The 18245-nt window shown below is 42.8% G+C and overlaps 1 protein-coding gene across 1 annotated transcript in view; it reads right to left on the bottom strand.

Annotated features, from left to right (window-relative positions):
• Window positions 1-18245, bottom strand: part of LOC136886090 (hemolymph lipopolysaccharide-binding protein-like) — a 36218-nt gene that overhangs the window by 330 nt on the left and 17643 nt on the right. Inside the window, exons 3-5 of the mRNA XM_068230781.1 lie at window positions 17105-17240; window positions 13671-13781; window positions 9835-10059 (exon numbers count right to left, since the gene is read on the bottom strand). Coding sequence (XP_068086882.1) covers window positions 9835-10059; window positions 13671-13781; window positions 17105-17240 — 472 coding nt within the window. The remainder of the gene's footprint in view (window positions 1-9834; window positions 10060-13670; window positions 13782-17104; window positions 17241-18245) is intronic.

Here is an 18245-nt window from a genome sequence, read left to right on the forward strand (position 1 = left end):
GTGGATTTGGGAGTTAGAAGAGCATCCACGTTATCCCCTGTTTGTCGTAAGAGGACACTAAAAGGTCAACCACTGGATCTCACTTGAGACCGTGGTTTGACGACCACGGTTCCTCTAGCTGAGCCTGGCATTTTCCCCACTAAATTCTTGTCAGGCTCCTCTCTCTTATCTTTCTTGTGCGACCTCTCTGGGTCAACACTTGTTCTAGTCCGACACCGACGGCCTTGGGAGTCTTTCATAATCACGACCGTCGTGGGGCTTCTCTATCTTTCCGGTACCTTCAATGGTCTCCCAGTGGTATTCCTATTAAAACAATATTCACTGATGTTCTACTTGACTGCACTGTTAAGCCACCAGTAATCTTATTCTAAAAATAATTTCTATTGATGGCAACAACTTACCACGTGAGCGGTTCGTCAGACTGGTATTACATATTGCTATCATGAAGTCAACCAGGTCCGTGTAAATGACATCGGAATATGTTCACAGATCCACGAATTGGAGCGATGTCAATTTTATCTACGCTTTTCACAGGCAGCTGAAGCACTATGTGGAAATTTATAAAGAAGTCTTGGATGTTATCTCGTGCTCCAGTTTTCAATACGATAACTTGGATGTTACGAAGCTGGTACTTCATGTCGATACGCCGTGTGCTGCCAGTCAACTTCTTCCTGCACCTGGACTCTATTACGTACATTTCCACTTCTATATTGAATTGTATTCCCTATCATTACACACCGCGGTATTTCTATTCTGATTTAATGTACTTATTCTTACAATTCTATTAATAAATAGTCCGTCCCTTATAAGACACAGTCATCGCTTTCGGTATATTTTCAACATTTTCAAGTTTCGTAATTCTTATACGTGTGTTTTGAGGTTGCGACAACATTGTTGTTTTATCTTCCCGATAAGTACGACCCTGTGGGTAGGGACCATAGAATACATCCATGGTATTCCCTGCCAATCGTAAGAGGATAACAAAATGCGCCCCAGGAGCTCTTCATTTTGGAGCGTGACTTAGTGACCGTGGGGAAGTTAGCTGAGTCCTGGCATTACTTCCACATAATTTTGTCAGGCTCCTCACTTTCATCTATCCTTGGTTAACTCTCGTTCTTGTCCGACCACGGCGATATTACATTTTCGATTCCTGAGGAGACTTTCATCTCCCGTTCTTTAGCCGATACCTTCATCTCTGGAAGTGTCGACCATTTTCATTCTTTTGCTCCATTAGTGCATGGCTGCCCAATTTTAGTTCCTCATAAAATACAAATACCACCATACTACCACCCAATAACTGAAAATAGTAATAAGTAACAAATGCCGACATGAAATATTGACCGAGCTGCCTCAGAGACGATGAAGTCTTGTCGCTATAACGTACCACAGTGGTTCGAGTGATTGAACAGGCCAGAGAAGAAGTTGAAGTACATGCTGATGCTCCTCAAACCAAGATCAAATCCACTATGCCAGGAGCACTGTCGTCTGAAGAAGTTGTGGCAGTGCCTTGTTATACATCTGTTGACCTAAAATGTCCACTTAGTAAGAATTGCGCCGTGCTGTCAGAAACTCACAACATTATAAACGACTAGTGCTGTACGACAAGTAATTTGAAATAAGAACCACACATGTTAATGTATTTATGAAACAAAAGACAGATAGTCGTTACCCCTGGAAGTACTGAACGCTGAAAGGCATAACAGTCTATAATGATAATGTATGTATGTATGTATGTTAATAGTCTTTAATAAATACTATGGAGATAACATGGTTTGCATTGTGCAAATGATCCATTCACTGAGAGATAGTATTTAACACTTAACAGTTCGAGATCTTGTAATGTGTAACTGGTGCCAATGATTCCCGTTTCCTCAGTAACTTTGTGTAAGGCAACAGAAGTGCCGTTGTAGCTATGTACATCATCACACGAGGCAGAAATGAGCGTCTGTCTATAACTGTTGAAACATTCTCATTATTTCAATATTGTCCTGAATGACAAACAAAATAGGGATTTAATACATGAAAGATCTAGCCAAGGTATCCTCACAGCCACCGATCTCTAGCACTCGGCGTGCTGGTAGCACCTGGATATCATAACGTGCCATGCTGTGTTCCACTGAGTAACATCAGAGATAAACAAGACTCCTTCATGCGATGGTTTCCTAGGAGGTTCCTTCCCATCTGTAATTTTTCTACTTTCATTGAGCACGCCCACTGACTAAACTATGCCCATCCCGATCTGTCACCCGCAGTGCACATTTTATAACAGACACAAACATATCTAAAGTCAATACAAACCAGTGAACCACCCAAAAGCCAGCCAAAGTGAAGCGATGAGAATCATAATTGCGATGAACGAAATACACAAAGGCACAGTGCAAATATCACCCCCAGTGGAGTGATAGTGTCAGACTGTACTTGTTGGTGGCTGCAGGGAGTAAAGTGATCCGAAACGTGCAAGTCGCAGACTCAAAGAGAAACGGAAATTGTAGTAGCTGCAATAAGGAAGCTGAAAAGTGAGCACAGTGAGATTCACAACAAATTCGAGCACTTCCTTTTATTATAACTGAGAAGAAACGGGAAGGAGATGGCTTCAAATATCACAAAAATATGAAAATTCAAGCGCACCAGGAAGTAGAAACTGCTTCGGGAGTCGATGATGTGAAGGTGAAGAGAGCAAGTACATATGTATCGATTAGTTAACCTGAGGTCAAGTGAAGACACCGCGGTTCACGTCTAGACGTCATCTGTTCAGAAGAAAACATTTCCGGGATAAAATCGCAGAGACTATTAGAACAGCGAAGTTGGCTTTGGTCGTCTTACTATCGACGATGTCACTATTTGGTCTGAAGTTCAGGAGGTTCCGTAGTCGTTAGCAAGGATATGGATGACATTGCCACACAACTTTCATTCTATGTCTCTGAAGTGTTAGCATCTCATTTTGTAAATTACTGTTCACGTGCGAGTAGAGAGAGACACCATTGAGTTCTTGGCGATTACGACGAAGTTAGGAACACTACGTATCTATTATACTTTCACGACGAGACATGTGGGCACTTTTAATTAATTAATTAATAAGAGCATACAAATGCACATAGGGAAGTGTGGTTGTTTATTCTCTGGTATAATACTGTATAGTAGTGTTCTCTTGCAATTCTTGCAACAGGAGGAGTAGTATTTGTCACACAAACTACACGAAGAGTCCTTGTTGGGTTCATGGTATTTCGTATTCTTGTATATTCTGTGGTGGTATCCACGTATCGCCAGGCTTGTCAGTGCAGAACGCACGTCGTGGTTTCCTTTCGTCCATCCTCTATCAATCATGGCGTCTGTAGAGTAGAAATTCTCTTCTACATTCGTCCGCTTGTCTCGTCGGAGGGTCAATAATTATTTTCTTGGCTGGTTAAGTGACATTTCAAGTCCTCATTGAAGGAGGTCTCTCTTGCAGGTTCATACGCAAGCCTTGAGGACGCATTTTTTGCTATTCCGAGGGATCATTTTAGGAAGCGGGTTTTTACTTTTTCTATTGTCTCTAGAAATTCCCAGATCAGTTCCAAGTCGTACGTGATAATTGGTACTATTTTAGCGCTGAACAGAGTCATAGCTGTGTTCTTCAGATCGCTCTTTCCCTGATGTGGATCCTGTATGACGTTCCTGTTGTCTCTAGAGTTAGTCCTAAGTATTTGTTCCTAGTAACATCTTGTCTTCGGTTGGTAACCTGCCCCTCTTCGAAAAACCATATGTATACTTTTACCTGGTTTATGACGAATTTGTTGTTTTCAGCTCAAATGTTCAGTTTGTTTAAGGCTTCTTCAAGGTCATTATCGGTCTGCGAACCTAGGACCATGTCATGAGCATACATATAGAGCGACACCGTTTTCATATTTTCAATGGATTTTCTGCGTCAGATCTAGCAATGTTAAACAGGAGGGGACTAACAGGGTCACCTTGAATTACTCAATTTGTTTGGAGGATTCCTTTTGATATACTTATCCCGTCGTTTATCGCTACATTGCTTTGTGATAGGAGTTTCCTATGAGTTTTACAATTGCCTTGTCTTCTGTCATGGGGTCCATACTGTTCCTGTCCAACATGTCGAATGCCTTTGTAAAGTCTGTGAAGACTGTACAGTATTTGCCTTTCGGGTGTCTTAAGGCGCCCAGATGTCTTCTTGTAGACATTTTATAGCCTGTGAAGGTGATCGTTTCCTTCTTAATCTGAATTGATACTCCTATATTTGATGGTCAGTGAAGTTCGTTTGTCCTTCTGATATTATACTCCAGAGCAATCCCTCGTTATGAGATTGGTTTGTCGGCTTGTCCTTTCCTTTATATCATGTCTTTATTCTAAATTTCCTCCAGTCCTCGGAGATTTTTCCGCTTTGTAGACATTTGCTGAACAAAAAGATCCATATATTTTCAAGGTGTTGTGCACTTCTTGAGACCGAGGAACCCTAATACCGATGGTCTGAAGATATGAATACCTTATTTAAAACAGTAATTTAAAAAACTCAAGTAAAAACACACCAAGGAGTTTCTCAGCGGAGGTTTACGAACACTTGGTCTTTGTCCACTGTGGGATGCATTCGGTACTTCTCAAAATCTGGTTTCCGTTTTGTCCTCACAAGAAAGTCTTCAGCGCACACAATAGAGAACAGCTCTCCCACATCAGGGAGGCCATCCGGCTGTAAAATTGTGTGGCCCCACCAGAGAGTAGATATGACCTCCTATGTGTCTCAGGAGGGTGTGATGACCAAACAAGCGCTGTTTTATCCCCACCGGAATTGTTCATCGTCTCTGAGCGCAAACGGTAAAGACAAGGCCACACATTCTACCAATCAGAAGTGAGAAAATCTGCGACAAAACACGGAACTGCATTTCTGCATTTGAGACTGAGATAAATCAGCATCTTGGAGGAATATAAAGTTCTGGCTATGACGTAAATGAGACCTGGTAATCTGGCAATCTAGAAGTTGTAGCTTGCTGCTTGTGAGAACTGTTAAAGTCTGCGAGGGCTCCTCAAACTTTTTCACGTGTCAAAGTAATGACATTCCTGCTCTGGCTCATGCTCAGTAATATCAATGACGCTGATAACGGTGATACGCGTATCCTTCTAGGTAATTCACGGCGATATATATCCTGAAACAGAGACAGCATTTACATACGGTCGTCATCATTCAAAACCGTTCGTTATACTTATATAAAAATATTGTTTTCGAGATCATCTGAGCGAGTACCGAAAAGTACATTCCAACCGTGAAAATGGAAATATGGATATTCTAAGCAAGTTTCTGGGCCCTGCCTCACGAATTACTTCAAGTGATTCAGAGAAAATAAGGAAATGTTTAGTAAGAAATCGGTAAAACACAACGTCAACTATAAATAGAGATCGGAGTAACTGACAGCTGCTGGTGATTGGTAGTGTGTGTGAAAAAGAGAATAATAAAATATGACGACAGGCGGTACATTTAAACAGGAAGCGACACATTCTTATTCACTCGAGCTGTTTTTCTACGAGCTTTACCTGTAATACTTATCGTCGCACATGAATGTGTTGGTGATCGAGAAACACCCTGTACCTGCTAGTTGGTAGTAACATTTCTCACAAGGAGAACTCCACGACGAGGAATTTTTATTAAATAGAATGTGCATCACTAAATGCAATTCACTTCCCCTACGCGATGCAGGAGCATTCGCACCCGTTTCCCAGGTGATCGACCGTCTGATGGTGAGAAATATTTCCAAGGCGTTTTTGACGGCTGCTTCGTTGTTGAACCTCTTTCGTGTTCAACCATAACCCCAGGGTACTGTTGTCGTGTGAGTGACTGCAGTCACGTCCTAGTACTTGAACTATGGGCAACGACTGAGGGGACGAGTAGGTGGTACTGAGAGTCGGGAGTAGTATTGGGCACCTCGGACATATTCTGAGTCATGTCCCTCCTTGAGTCGGGAGTAGTATTGGGCACCTCGCACATATTCTGAGTCATGTCCCTCCTTGAGTCGGGAGTAGTATTGGGCACCTCGCACATATTCTGAGTCATGTCCCTCCTTGAGTCGGGAGTAGTATTGAGCATCTCGGACATATTCTGAGTCATGGCTCTCCTTGAGTCGGGAGTAGTATTGAGCATCTCGGACATATTCTGAGTCATGGCCCTCCTTGAGTCGGGAGTAGTATTGGGCACCTCGGACATATTCTGAGTCATGGCCCTACTTGTGTCGGGAGTAGTATTGGGCACCTCGGACATATTCTGAGTCATGGCCCTCCTTGAGTCGGGAGTAGTATTGGGCACCTCGGACATATTCTGAGTCATGGCCCTCCTTGTGTCGGGAGTAGTATTGAGCATCTCGGACATATTCTGAGTCATGGCCCTCCTTGAGTCGGGAGTAGTATTGGGCACCTCGGACATATTCTGAGTCATGGCTCTCCTTGAGTCAGGAGTAGTATTGAGCATCTCGGACATATTCTGAGTCATGGCCCTCCTTGAGTCGGGAGTAGTATTGGGCACCTCGGACATATTCTGAGTCATGGTCCTCCTTGAGTCGGGAGTAGTATTGGGCACCTCGGACATATTCTGAGTCATGGCCCTCCTTGTGTCGGGAGTAGTATTGGGCACCTCGGACATATTCTGAGTGATGGCCCTCCTTGTGTCGGGAGTAGTACTGGGCACCTCGGACATATTCTGAGTCATGGCCCTCCTTGAGTCGGGAATAGTATTGAGCACCTCGGACGTACTCTGAGTCATGGTCCTCCTTGAGTCGGGAGTAGTATTGGGCTCCTCGGACATATTCTGAGTCGTGGTCCTCCTTGAGTCGGGAGTAGTATTGGGCACCTCGGACATATTCTGAGTCATGGCCCTCCTTGAGTTGGGAGTAGTATTGGGCACCTCGGACATATTCTGAGTCATGGTCCTCCTTGAGTCGGGAGTAGTATTGAGCACCTCGGACATATTCTGAGTCATGCCCTCCTTGTGCTCAAGAGGCGAGGACTATACAATCAACCGTAGTTGGCTAACTTGTCAGAGGAGAGATTCTCACTTGGACTATGTGTAAGTAGATTAGCAGCCTGCTTCACATAATTTACCGAGCTGAGAATATTTTAAGCAAGCCTCCGTGAGTAAATGATTTCCAATTAGTTTTGACAGTGCAGGATTCTTTGGAAGCAAAGAGGTGAAGGAAAAGGTATTCGATATTAATCTATCGACCCACAGTAATGGGGAAAACATAACAAATAAAGTAAAAATGGGCGAGTTAGGAAGAGTTAGGAAATAATGATATTTCGGCAAGCGGTGATAACGAGGAAGGGATAGGAGGAAATCAAATGCTTTTAACAAGTGTTGAAAAAGGATGGACAGTTTGTGGTGTACGGAGGGAAAAAGGAAAAAAATAATATTTTGGATTAATCTGGTAAACTCATAGTACTTCCGAACAGATAATGGTACAGGTGGATGGAATATAAGAGGAAATATTCATCTTGACGTCGCGAACCACCAAGCTGACAGAGTAATAAAATGAGCCTGGAAAGTTAGTAAAGGTCCTTCTGATTTGACGAAAACAGTAATTGCACCTATTTGTAAGCAAACCGGGCGAGTTGGCCGTGCGCGTAGAGGCGCGCGGCTGTGAGCTTGCATCCGGGAGATAGTAGGTTCGAATCCCACTATCGGCAGCCGTGAAGATGGTTTTCCGTGGTTTCCCATTTTTTCACACCAGGCAAATGCTGGGGCTGTACCTTAATTAAGGCCACGGACGCTTACTTCCAACTCCTAGGCCTTTCCTATCCCATCGTCGCCATAAGACCTATCTGTGTCGGTGCGACGTAAAGCCCCTAACAAAAAAAAAAAAAGAAATTTGTAAGCAAGAGGACTGTTTGAACCATCAAGGTACTTCAACGACACTGATGATGGTGATTCCTTCGTGCACCGGGAAAGGTATTCACTAGTATTTTTGGAGGGAGAAACCAATAAATGTCTTATACTGTGTTGGATGAGACTAGTGTGGTTTCAGACCTCAGAGGGTTTTTTCATGGTCAGGTCTTCAGTATTCGTCACATAAGTAAAAAGTGCTATGATATGAATAGCAAGTAGTGTTTATGTTTCGTAGATCTAGAGAAGGCATATGACAGAGTACTTCATTGAAGGATGTCAGCCACACTGGGAGAATGTGGGATTATGCCTAGATTATATGGAGCAATAAAACTCACTTATGTTGACATTGAAAGGTGATGGTAGAACGAGTTCTTGATTCAAGGTACTTACAGGGGTGGGATATGGCTGCAATCTTCAATGTTGTTGTTCATAGTTTACAAGGATCATCTACTGGAAGGTATAAAGCGCCAGGGATGCTGAAATGTCGTAAGCATTTTGGTGTTAATGGCAGACAGAGCTGAAAGCCTGCAGTCTAATTTGTTGGAAAATAAAATAGGTGCAGTGAGTCCGACATTAATATTGGCATTACCAAGAATAAAGGGGATCCCTGGCCGAGGCGGTAAAGGCGTACTCGGTTCGCCCTGAAGGACGTGGGTTCGAATCCCCGCCAGAAAGTAGTAAAATTTAAGAAATTAGATTTCCACTTCCGGAGGTGCATATGGCCCTGAGGTTCACTCATCCTACACCAAAAATGAGTACCAGGTTAATTCTTGGGGGCAAAGGCGGCCGGGCGTAGAGCTAACAACTCTACCCCTTCAAGTGCCGAGGTTATGAATAGTGGAAGCCTTTACCTTCCACCACTCCCAGGGCCTTCGTGGCCTGTACGGAGATGTCTTTGCTTTTTCTTTATTGCCAAGAATAAAGTCATGTCAGTGGGGAAGAAAGTTCCGAGAACTGAATGTCAGGTTGGAGATACAAAACTGGAACTTCTGCCAGGAAGCAAGGTGCAGCAAAATTAATGCAGTGAGCTCTGGGATGGAACGGCCTGTTTTCAGGAAAACTTCGCTGTGTGGGAGTGCAAGCTGGGAGGACTCTGGATATCTCGTCCATACATTAGTTGTAATATACATTGCAATAACTAGAATGAAGTCTAGAAACACCGGGTGGGAACAATGACAGGAAGGTACCCAGAATGAGAAGATAAATGCTAAGTGATGCATAAGCTCCATTGATGAAGCGGTACTCCGGAGTTGGGGTCGCGTGAGGTGAATGGAGGATGATGGGTTACCTGCGAGAATAACGGAGTCAGCCATCGAGGGTAAGAGCAGTAGGGAGATGAGGACTCAGTTTCTAATTATTTAAAGACAAGAGGTGTGGAACCAAACGAGGGTACAGCAGTCTATAATGATGATGTACCTACCACGACCCCAGTGTGTCCTACTCTCTACTTGGCGTCCGTGATAAACCTGCTCGCCTTGATGCGGCACATAGCCTACTCCTGTCAAAGAACACCGAGAGGTCTGCTCAAGGATTAACGTCCCCATCCGACAGATGAATATCCTCATACCCTCACTTTACGACTCTTTCTCTTCATTTAGACATAAGTAATATTATTCACTTTATGTTCCAGTAACTACATTCGTATGGTTTGGGAGACGCCTACGTGCCGGAATGTTATCCATCAGGGTTTATTTTATGAGCCAGTAAATCTACGGACATGAGACTGACATACTACCTGACTGAGCGAGAATCGAACCTGCCAAGTTGGGCTCAGAACGCCAGCGGTCTACCTCTTGGGTTACTGAGGGCAAGACTTCTTCATTCCTCCCCTGATTATAGGCAATACGGTGTGGTCGTCAGCCAGTGACATCGCTAACTACAGCTAAATGTCGGCTTCTGTTGTTTAATATGACAAATGTCTTCCGTCCGACATTCGGTAATTCATGAGCAGAAGAGAGCTAGAGAGAACTCACCTTTCACAGACATCCAACGATCTTCACCTTCGGGCTTGTAAACTCCCATCCAGGGGCCCCAGAACGCACTCTTGTACATTGTAGGGAACACCTCGCTTCTCTCCCGTTCACTCTCCGCCACCATGAGATCGCCTCCGTCTCTCTTGCACTGCTCCCTGGCGTCACTCCAACTCTTTTCTTCACTGTATCCCTTATAACAGTTGAAACCTTCAAACAGTCGGTAACCTGTGGGCAGATAGAACATCACACGTTCATATTTTAGACCATCCTACGAGTGAAAATTACGATCCTTCATTATTTGTCCTTCTTTTTGATGCATGACATGATCAGGAGACACCGTAGCGTACAGAAGAGGAGATAATGAGATGAAGTGAAGGACGTGAGGTACGATAGCGGAAAAGGAGAAGATGAAACGCGGTGCCGACATGCAGCCTACTTCGGTCATAAAGCAGCAAGCGATTTGCTCAAGGCTCAACTTCGCCCTCGCTCTAAATGAGCAATGTGGTAGTGGCTTGTAATGAATCCAGGCTTTTGTACGCAATCTACCAGCACCTCTCCCACCCGGCTGGCCAACATTGTGATGGTGAAAATTGTTTCCACCAACGGGACGCCTTAAGCATCTTGCCCAGCAGGCGGACCAGTGCTTCTATCTACGTGATAAACTGATTTGTGCAGTTCATTTCCGGAGCTGGACCGTCTGGAGTATTTTCGAGATGATTTAGCTGTCTTGGAAGCAGCCAGCTCTCTTCGCGGAGATGTGAAAAATGAATAATCAACAAGATCACCGTCGTATTTCCTGTACTTGGTCATGGATACTTAAATATGTGTGGCGCGCCTGAAAGTGCCCACTTTTCAGCTGAGTAACTTGGATTGGAAATTGGACATAGATTCTTTATGTTGCCGGATATTCGTAACGATTTCCATAACGTTTTATTCTACTGGCTACCATGTGACTTGAATCCAATGATTCCTACAAACGCCTGCTCTAATTGTATGATGATATGAATTAGAATGTTTGCAATTATATCATCAGGGGTGACGGTAAGTCCAGAATGCATGGCTTTGGGCTGGATCCAGCTGTACACACAGGGAACAAACATGTAACCAGATCATGATATGCCAACTGATCTTTTTTCTGAGGTAAATGCTTCCTAATAAGAAAACCTTCACTTGTAATGATTCAGAGTTAAACATACTTCCTTGTGTAAGCTTTAGCTCGTGTAATATCAACGTCCATGCTCCTTCTTCCACTCAAACATTGCACTATGGCAGCAGTAGCACGATCATTTAAGGCCCTTCACTCAAATGAGAGGCAAAGTGACGGTAAGTCGTGATGATTAAGCGGTGCCGAAAACCACTGGGTGATTTTGTTTTAAAAGAAGAGAATCCAAGGCAATGCATTCCATTCCTAACATTCAGGTGATATTTCTTTAACATTGTATAGAATATAATTATTTGATATTCTTGTTGATTTATGTTCAGATTCGAATTTTTTTAGAGACATCTGTCCGCGTGGATTGTCCCTTCTCTGGAGAGTTACGTTTCCTAACTGTCCTCGGGAGAAATTTCATCGATCTCCGTAAATTACTTTACTTTTATTAAGAAGTAATGCTGAAGATTAATATCACAAATGAAAAAAATTATGAGTCAGCCTTGTGTCCTTTCCTCGGACAGCCTTCTCCCACTGCTCTAAATGGCTACCTGAAGATGATCGGTTATGCGTACGAAACATGCGGCACTGTCTTCAAGCGCAGTAAGACATAACGCAAAACGAACTATGTATTAATGACTTCCTCTTGAATTTAGTTGCATTTCCCCTGTTTTTTGCCACCTCCATTTATATCTCTGGAGCCACCTAAATCTACATTAATCATTCATTAGAGGGGGCTTTTCTCCAACTGCAAAGTTTCTACTATGTACAGTATTTCCAATAGTTGCGAGCAATAGAATCACTAGAATGTGGTCCACATTGGATTTCATAAAAGTGAACGACATATTACTAACTTCATCATTTGTACAACTTTTGGTTAAATTACACGAGACATTATTTTGCAATATTTTAAAAGGTAAATCTCAGCGGTTGGCAACACTGCATTTATGAGTATTTCTACCTCACTACGCCTTGATTAGTCACAAAATGCATCTGTTTTGTGTTGGCCTGCGAGGCCCATGTTATACATTAGTGTAGAATAAACGAGCACTTACACAAAACAGGAGCACATACGACAGTCAGTAAAACTGAGAACATCAGCACTGATCAACGGCATCCACACTTGGAAGAACCGCCGTTCTCAGGACGAATTATGAGAATACTGTGAAAGAAAACAAAGGCCAAGTCATATCGTCTTAGAATGCCCTAACCCCGCACATATTGTGCCACTCGTCGGAAAGGCATCCGCAGTTGTACCAAGTAAAGTAATAAGAGTTACCGAGCGCAAGGAACTTCTGCTTGACCACTGTCTACCTCAAGGTCTATAAAGGGCTTCCACATGTTCTCCACGTGCCCAAGGAACCGCGAGGGAAGAATGCAATGACTGACAGAGAGATGACCTGTAATTCAAACTTCAGCAAGTTTTCTACATAAAAAACTTCACAAGATTCACGTTTCTCTTGATTTAATATTTCAGAAAAATGTCTTGATAATTATTCTTTTTATACGTAATATTGATCATCTTTATGTTTGTGTCCTTCAGATTGGAAGATGGAGGGACATACGTCACTGGTGTGTAACCATTCAGGGTTCTGTGGTAGGGTGCATGTTTTTACATAGAGTAACTAAGCAGTTATCTCCGTTAACGTTATGTTCACTAAAAATGTGATGTAAGGGAAGTTGTAGGAATTAGAAGTTTTGATCGATTCGTTTACATACAAATTCATCTTACAACGGATAATAGCAGAGGTGATACTTAGTTGCAGTCCTGTGAGATGCTACGTCCATATCACATCGCGGAGACGTTACAGAAGGAACAAAGCAGTCATTTTACTTTTTTGATAGCGCAGCAAAAAGGGAGACATCATTAACAACGGGTTTCATGATTTTTCAGTCAGAGTGTTGAACTGTACCGTAGTTCACATTCTGTCCGTGTTAACTCCGTAGTGTAGCGGTTCAAGTGTGCCCATGCTTTCTTCCCACTGCTTTGAGAAATGTAATGTTGGCAGGACTGCCGATATCTAGTTAAATATGCTCACCTCCATTGGGAGTGCTGCTGGGAAGAACTGCAAGGACACGAGTTCCCATTACTTACCACTTTCAGCACCGTTATGTGAACTGAGTCTTGGAGTATTCCATTGCAATCTGCTGTTCGAGTGCTAGTAAATAAATACGTGGAGTACATCATCTAGAAGCTGAGGAGGGAGACGAGCCTACATCATGGGGGCTGTTTGCTAGGTTGTGGATATATTGCATTTCACTTGGAAACTAGAAGTAAGGAAGTGTGGATCCCTGGTGGTTCCTATGGGGTAGTTTCTTGTTTGCTTTCCTCCCACACAACATTACACAAACTCAGATAACGTCACCCTAGGAAAGTGCCATAAACGTGTAAAGGTACTAAATGTACACACCCAGATATTTGTGTCGTGCAGAACTAAGGAGCCACGGAATCACCTTGGGGGATTTCGAACCCATGACCTGTATAATACAATCCTACAGTTGTTTCCACGTGATAGTAACACCGGTTCGCGTGTGGGGCTACGATACGTCGCTCAGCTATGGAACACTCACCGGGTCTCGCCTTCACTCTCGTTTCTCTTCCTACAGCAAGTTTATCATATTCTCTTTACTACAAGGAGAGCGTAGGTCCCTCTTACACCATTCACGGATAATCTGCTTAACTCACCTGAATGAGGGCATGACTTTGGTTTAGTAGTAGTTGTTGTAGTTGTAGTGGGTGTAGTAGTAGTAGGTTTGGATGTAGTATCTATAGCTGGTGTAGTATTCGTAGAAGTACCTGGAACAAAAAACGCACGAAATAATTAATTTCTGGTAAACAAAAATCCCGAAAATCTATCAGAGTCTCTGTAAGTAAAATCCGGACATAATTATTTCACGGTCACAGCAATGTCTGTTTCAAAATACAGTTATGTATAAAAACAGGTCTGTACCAAGTTTTGGTAAAAGTATGTGCTTCTCCCGTATTTTAAATGTTCGTTGTTATCGTGTGGAACATTACTCTTTATGATAATGCTGCTCCAGATCGGTGTATTTGGTTTGTTCTATCATTCTTGAAGGTGAAAGAAGGTTACATTTTAACTTAGATCCTTCTACACAGAATGACAAGCTTAAAACCTATAAGGTTTATTTGATTACTAATGAAGGTAATTTCAGTTTATATCACTATATATTGCTATATTTTCAAAGCTTGGCTATACAGCAACGGGAATATTACATCTTAGGTCTCCTTCACTCAGGGCATTCATTCCAGCTGTCAGTTTTACCGAGAGTAACCTTGGTTTTACAGCAAGCTCTAAATCGTCTCAGTTATAACTGATGCCACGTAAATAAGTTATGAGTATCAAATCAAAAATTTTATATTCGGTCTAACCTGAAAGAAAATGTGAACATAAATTTCCGAGTTCTGAGCTGAGGAAATATCTCTAACTAATAGGACATGGTTCGCTGGTGGTGGCGTGTATTGGAAGTCTTCCGTAGGAGAGTCACGTGTGAACCATTCTGTTTGGAACACAGCTAACAACATGTGGTCTGCTCTTGCTGTCCTGCAGTAGTGAGACGATCACCGTATGAACTGACACTTGGTGAGGGAACCCTGACAAATAGGTACCATCCCAGCATTCACCGAGCAGTGAGATGTAAGGCTCTCCCACAACTTAGTGTTGCTTACGGATACTCAGAATGCTAAAAACAGGAAACATTCTTAGATTTTCATCTTCAAAGGAATTTAAATTTTTGATAGTGCCCAACTACCATATTAAAACCTTCCTCGTTGTTTGAAAGTCAGGGGCAGCTTAAAGTGAAAGGAAATAATAAATCTTACTCAACACGTTTAATTCCGGTAGAGTGGTCTTACATGAGATGAGAATAAGGTCTCTGCTCATTTCAAACTTCTGGGTATAGAAGTTCAGGGACGAAGGGATAACAATATGCCAGTTTGTTTCTTCCAGCTCTCCTTCAGAGCAACACTCCTCGCTCATTTTTAACCACAAAGGAAAAAAACGAACGCAACTGCCGCCAAAAGGAAGGCAAGAGCCACAACGGACAGGAAACTGAAGGACCCGCTAGACCAAGAGACCAATGGAGCTCCACCTCTCTCTGTGAATTGCAATTAATGTACATACTAACATTTTCGCTACAATCACATTATTCTCTCTGTCGTTATCCACATCTCCACATATTTCCTCGTGTGCATCAAGCCATCCATGTCAGTAGGCCTACACCCCGAATATATCGCTTTCTGAACACGTTCTTCAAGTTTAACTTTTTAATAGATAACACATTCTTCTTTCATCCGTATAAATACTCCCCCTCCTATCCATTGCATCCTATCTGAACAATAAACCCTCCAATTCCGGAAGAAATTTCCGCATCATTATGTCACTTCTTAGACACGATCCAACTCCTTATATAACATCTGATAAACAAATATATACTGCGTTACTTCATTATATCCTTCTCCTTACAACTGCCATGTCCCTGTACACTCACGTCAGCTGCCTAGTCCTCAATATATCTCTTATAAGCAAAACCCTAACTTGAGCTACAAACCTCACTCCCAGTCTCACACACACCTACTCCTCAGTTTCATCTAAAGTACCCGTTCATTCAATATCCCTCCTAAAAAGTATCCAAATAATCATAATCCTATCTCCCTTCAACTTCATAACAAGATCCCACTCTGTGTTGGTAGTTATTCCTGCTTTTCGTACGTTGTTCGTACCAGCATTGAAACTACCACACAATCCTTACACTCCTCTTTCGTCAACTTCTGACTTAACGTAACTCCTCTACCTTGGTTCCCTTTCCTCCACGCACTTCTCCCGAGCCTAACTATAGAGTCCTCAATGACCAGAGCCTCGACCCCATCCACCTCATTAGATCCCCTCCCTTACTACTCTCCCTAATCTTCTTTGATGTTCGCAGATCCTACTTCATCCTCCATTTTCTCCTTCTATTGATCCTGTTTCACGCCCTCTACTCTACGTTTCCCTTTTCTCTGATCTCCCTACTACCTGTAACACTTTCAAATCCCCCTCTTTCCCTCTGTGTTTTATCAGCGGTGCCTCACGGATACTCTAGTGAAAATTCCCCTTGTCTTGATCCCTTTTCCCTCAGTTTCCTTCCCCTGAAAAAGTTAGCGTACCTGTCTTTCGAAACTTCCCCTCCCATCGCACCCTGTACATTGTTCCTGTTCTCCGTCGAAACCCTAAGCTTATCCCATATCGCCGTCCAGTCACCTGCTCTTCGTTTTTGCTATGATCGTCCAATCTCGTCTTAAGCTCCATAGTGTAACGGTTAGCGCAATTACTTGCAATTCAAGTGTGCCCACACTTTTATACCCACTGCTTTGAGAAACTTAATGTTGGCAGGACGACAAGTATGTAGTTAAATACGCTCACCTCCATTGAGAGTGCGGCTGGAAGAAACTGCACGCCCTCAAGGCAAGGACACGAGTTTCCATTACTTACCTTAAGCATTCTTCTGTAACCCCACATTTCAAAGGCCTCTACTCACTTTCTCTGCTTATCATGTTGCTATCCCATGCAGTCTCTCGTTTCAGACAAATACTTCCACAAACGACGGCCTGAATAGTATATTCATGGCGAGTAGAAGGTTTCGTCCTGCTAGCTTCTCCTGTCATTGGTTATTCTACTTCCTAGTTCCCCAAATTCCTCCACCTCCTTAATCAGTACAATTCCTAGTCCAATATCACCTGCTTCACCTGACTTTATCCACTACATTCCACTGCTCTTATTTAGTATTTCTTTGATTTTCTCCAGAACAATGACTACTATTGCCTGCGCTATATACACATTAAGATGTAGGAGAGGCAGACTACACACCTGCCCGCTCGCTGGCGGATTGTTGCTTCCATTATTCTGACCACTACAGTTTCTATTATTCTTCGCTCCCTGTAATTAGTTCCAATCCTCTCCGGAATATCAGAACGCGTTGTCCAGTCTCCTATATCGAACAGGTAGGAGACTAACACGAGCACGCTCCCTAGCTGATAACCGCCCACAAACACTGGGGTCCTACTGCTTTGAGTTAAGGGATACCGAGTTTGTATGAGGGTTTCATTACAACACTTGGTCTTACCGTGTACTGGTCGATGTACAGTAGTCACCGAAACAAGCTGCTCAACTTCACTGCTATCACATGATCTTCTTTCTTGGTGGACATTCACGGCTAATTCCCATTGGTTCTCCGTCGATGTGAATCGCCGCGTATCAACCTGTAACGAAGATCGCAAACCTTAGACATAGAAAATTATAGGCTACACTTAGTTGACAATCCACTGTAATTCCAAGGTGGATATGGAGCACGCATTTGGAACAATCTGCCTTATCACACTCGTGATTATTTTTTATTTTTTCGCACGTCACAAGAAATGCCATTATGCCCATCTACGACATCACACAACGATGATTGGTGTTTTATTCGACGTTTCGCCATAGCATAGAGTGGTAATTGGAGACATGTTGTTTGTTCCTTATTCTTAGACATTACTCTGAAAATCGCGGAGTCATTTTATTCAGTATATTGTTCGTGTGTTTATAAAGCACGAGATTTCGGGTTTTCTGGGCATCATCCTCCTGCTGTAAAATTTGACAACATGTCCAACTTTATCAAACGACGCTTCTGAAGTCTCATGTCCAGCTTCAATGACCAATCTTGCGAGGTAACTCGTAACTATGTCGAGAATTAACTTTTAAACATTAAATAGCATTTGGTGTTCGGTTGCTCTGCGTAGCTGTGAAATCTTTAAGCTCACCAAGAAGACTGATGACGTACTCTAAGTCCTCGATAATATCTCCTTAACACAGGAAATACCAATTTTAGAAGTTAGGAGTGGAGGAAATCAGCAGCAAATCACAGATAACAGAGAGTACTTGTTATCATTCCAGGCAGTTTAGCAGTAGATATAGCCTGGCTGGACTACTTCTTACAGTTCTAGGCTTATGGTTTATGGCTCGAAGCAGCGTAGATGTAGATATGACCTGGCTGGACTACTTAACATGGCTCCAGGCTTTTTAGCTGTAGATATGATCTGGCTGGACTACTTCTTAAGTCTCCAGGCTTTGTAGCAGTAGATATGACCTGGCTGGAATATTTCTTTAGGCTCCAGGCTGTGTAGTAATAGATAAGACTTGGCTGGACTACTTCTTATGGATCCAGGCAGTTTTATTGGAAATAAATATTTATATAAAGAATGAAGAGCAGATAAAACCTCTTGGCA

The sequence above is a fragment of the Anabrus simplex genome, chromosome X (assembly GCF_040414725.1).
Source record: "Anabrus simplex isolate iqAnaSimp1 chromosome X, ASM4041472v1, whole genome shotgun sequence".
NCBI lineage: Eukaryota > Metazoa > Arthropoda > Insecta > Orthoptera > Tettigoniidae > Anabrus > Anabrus simplex.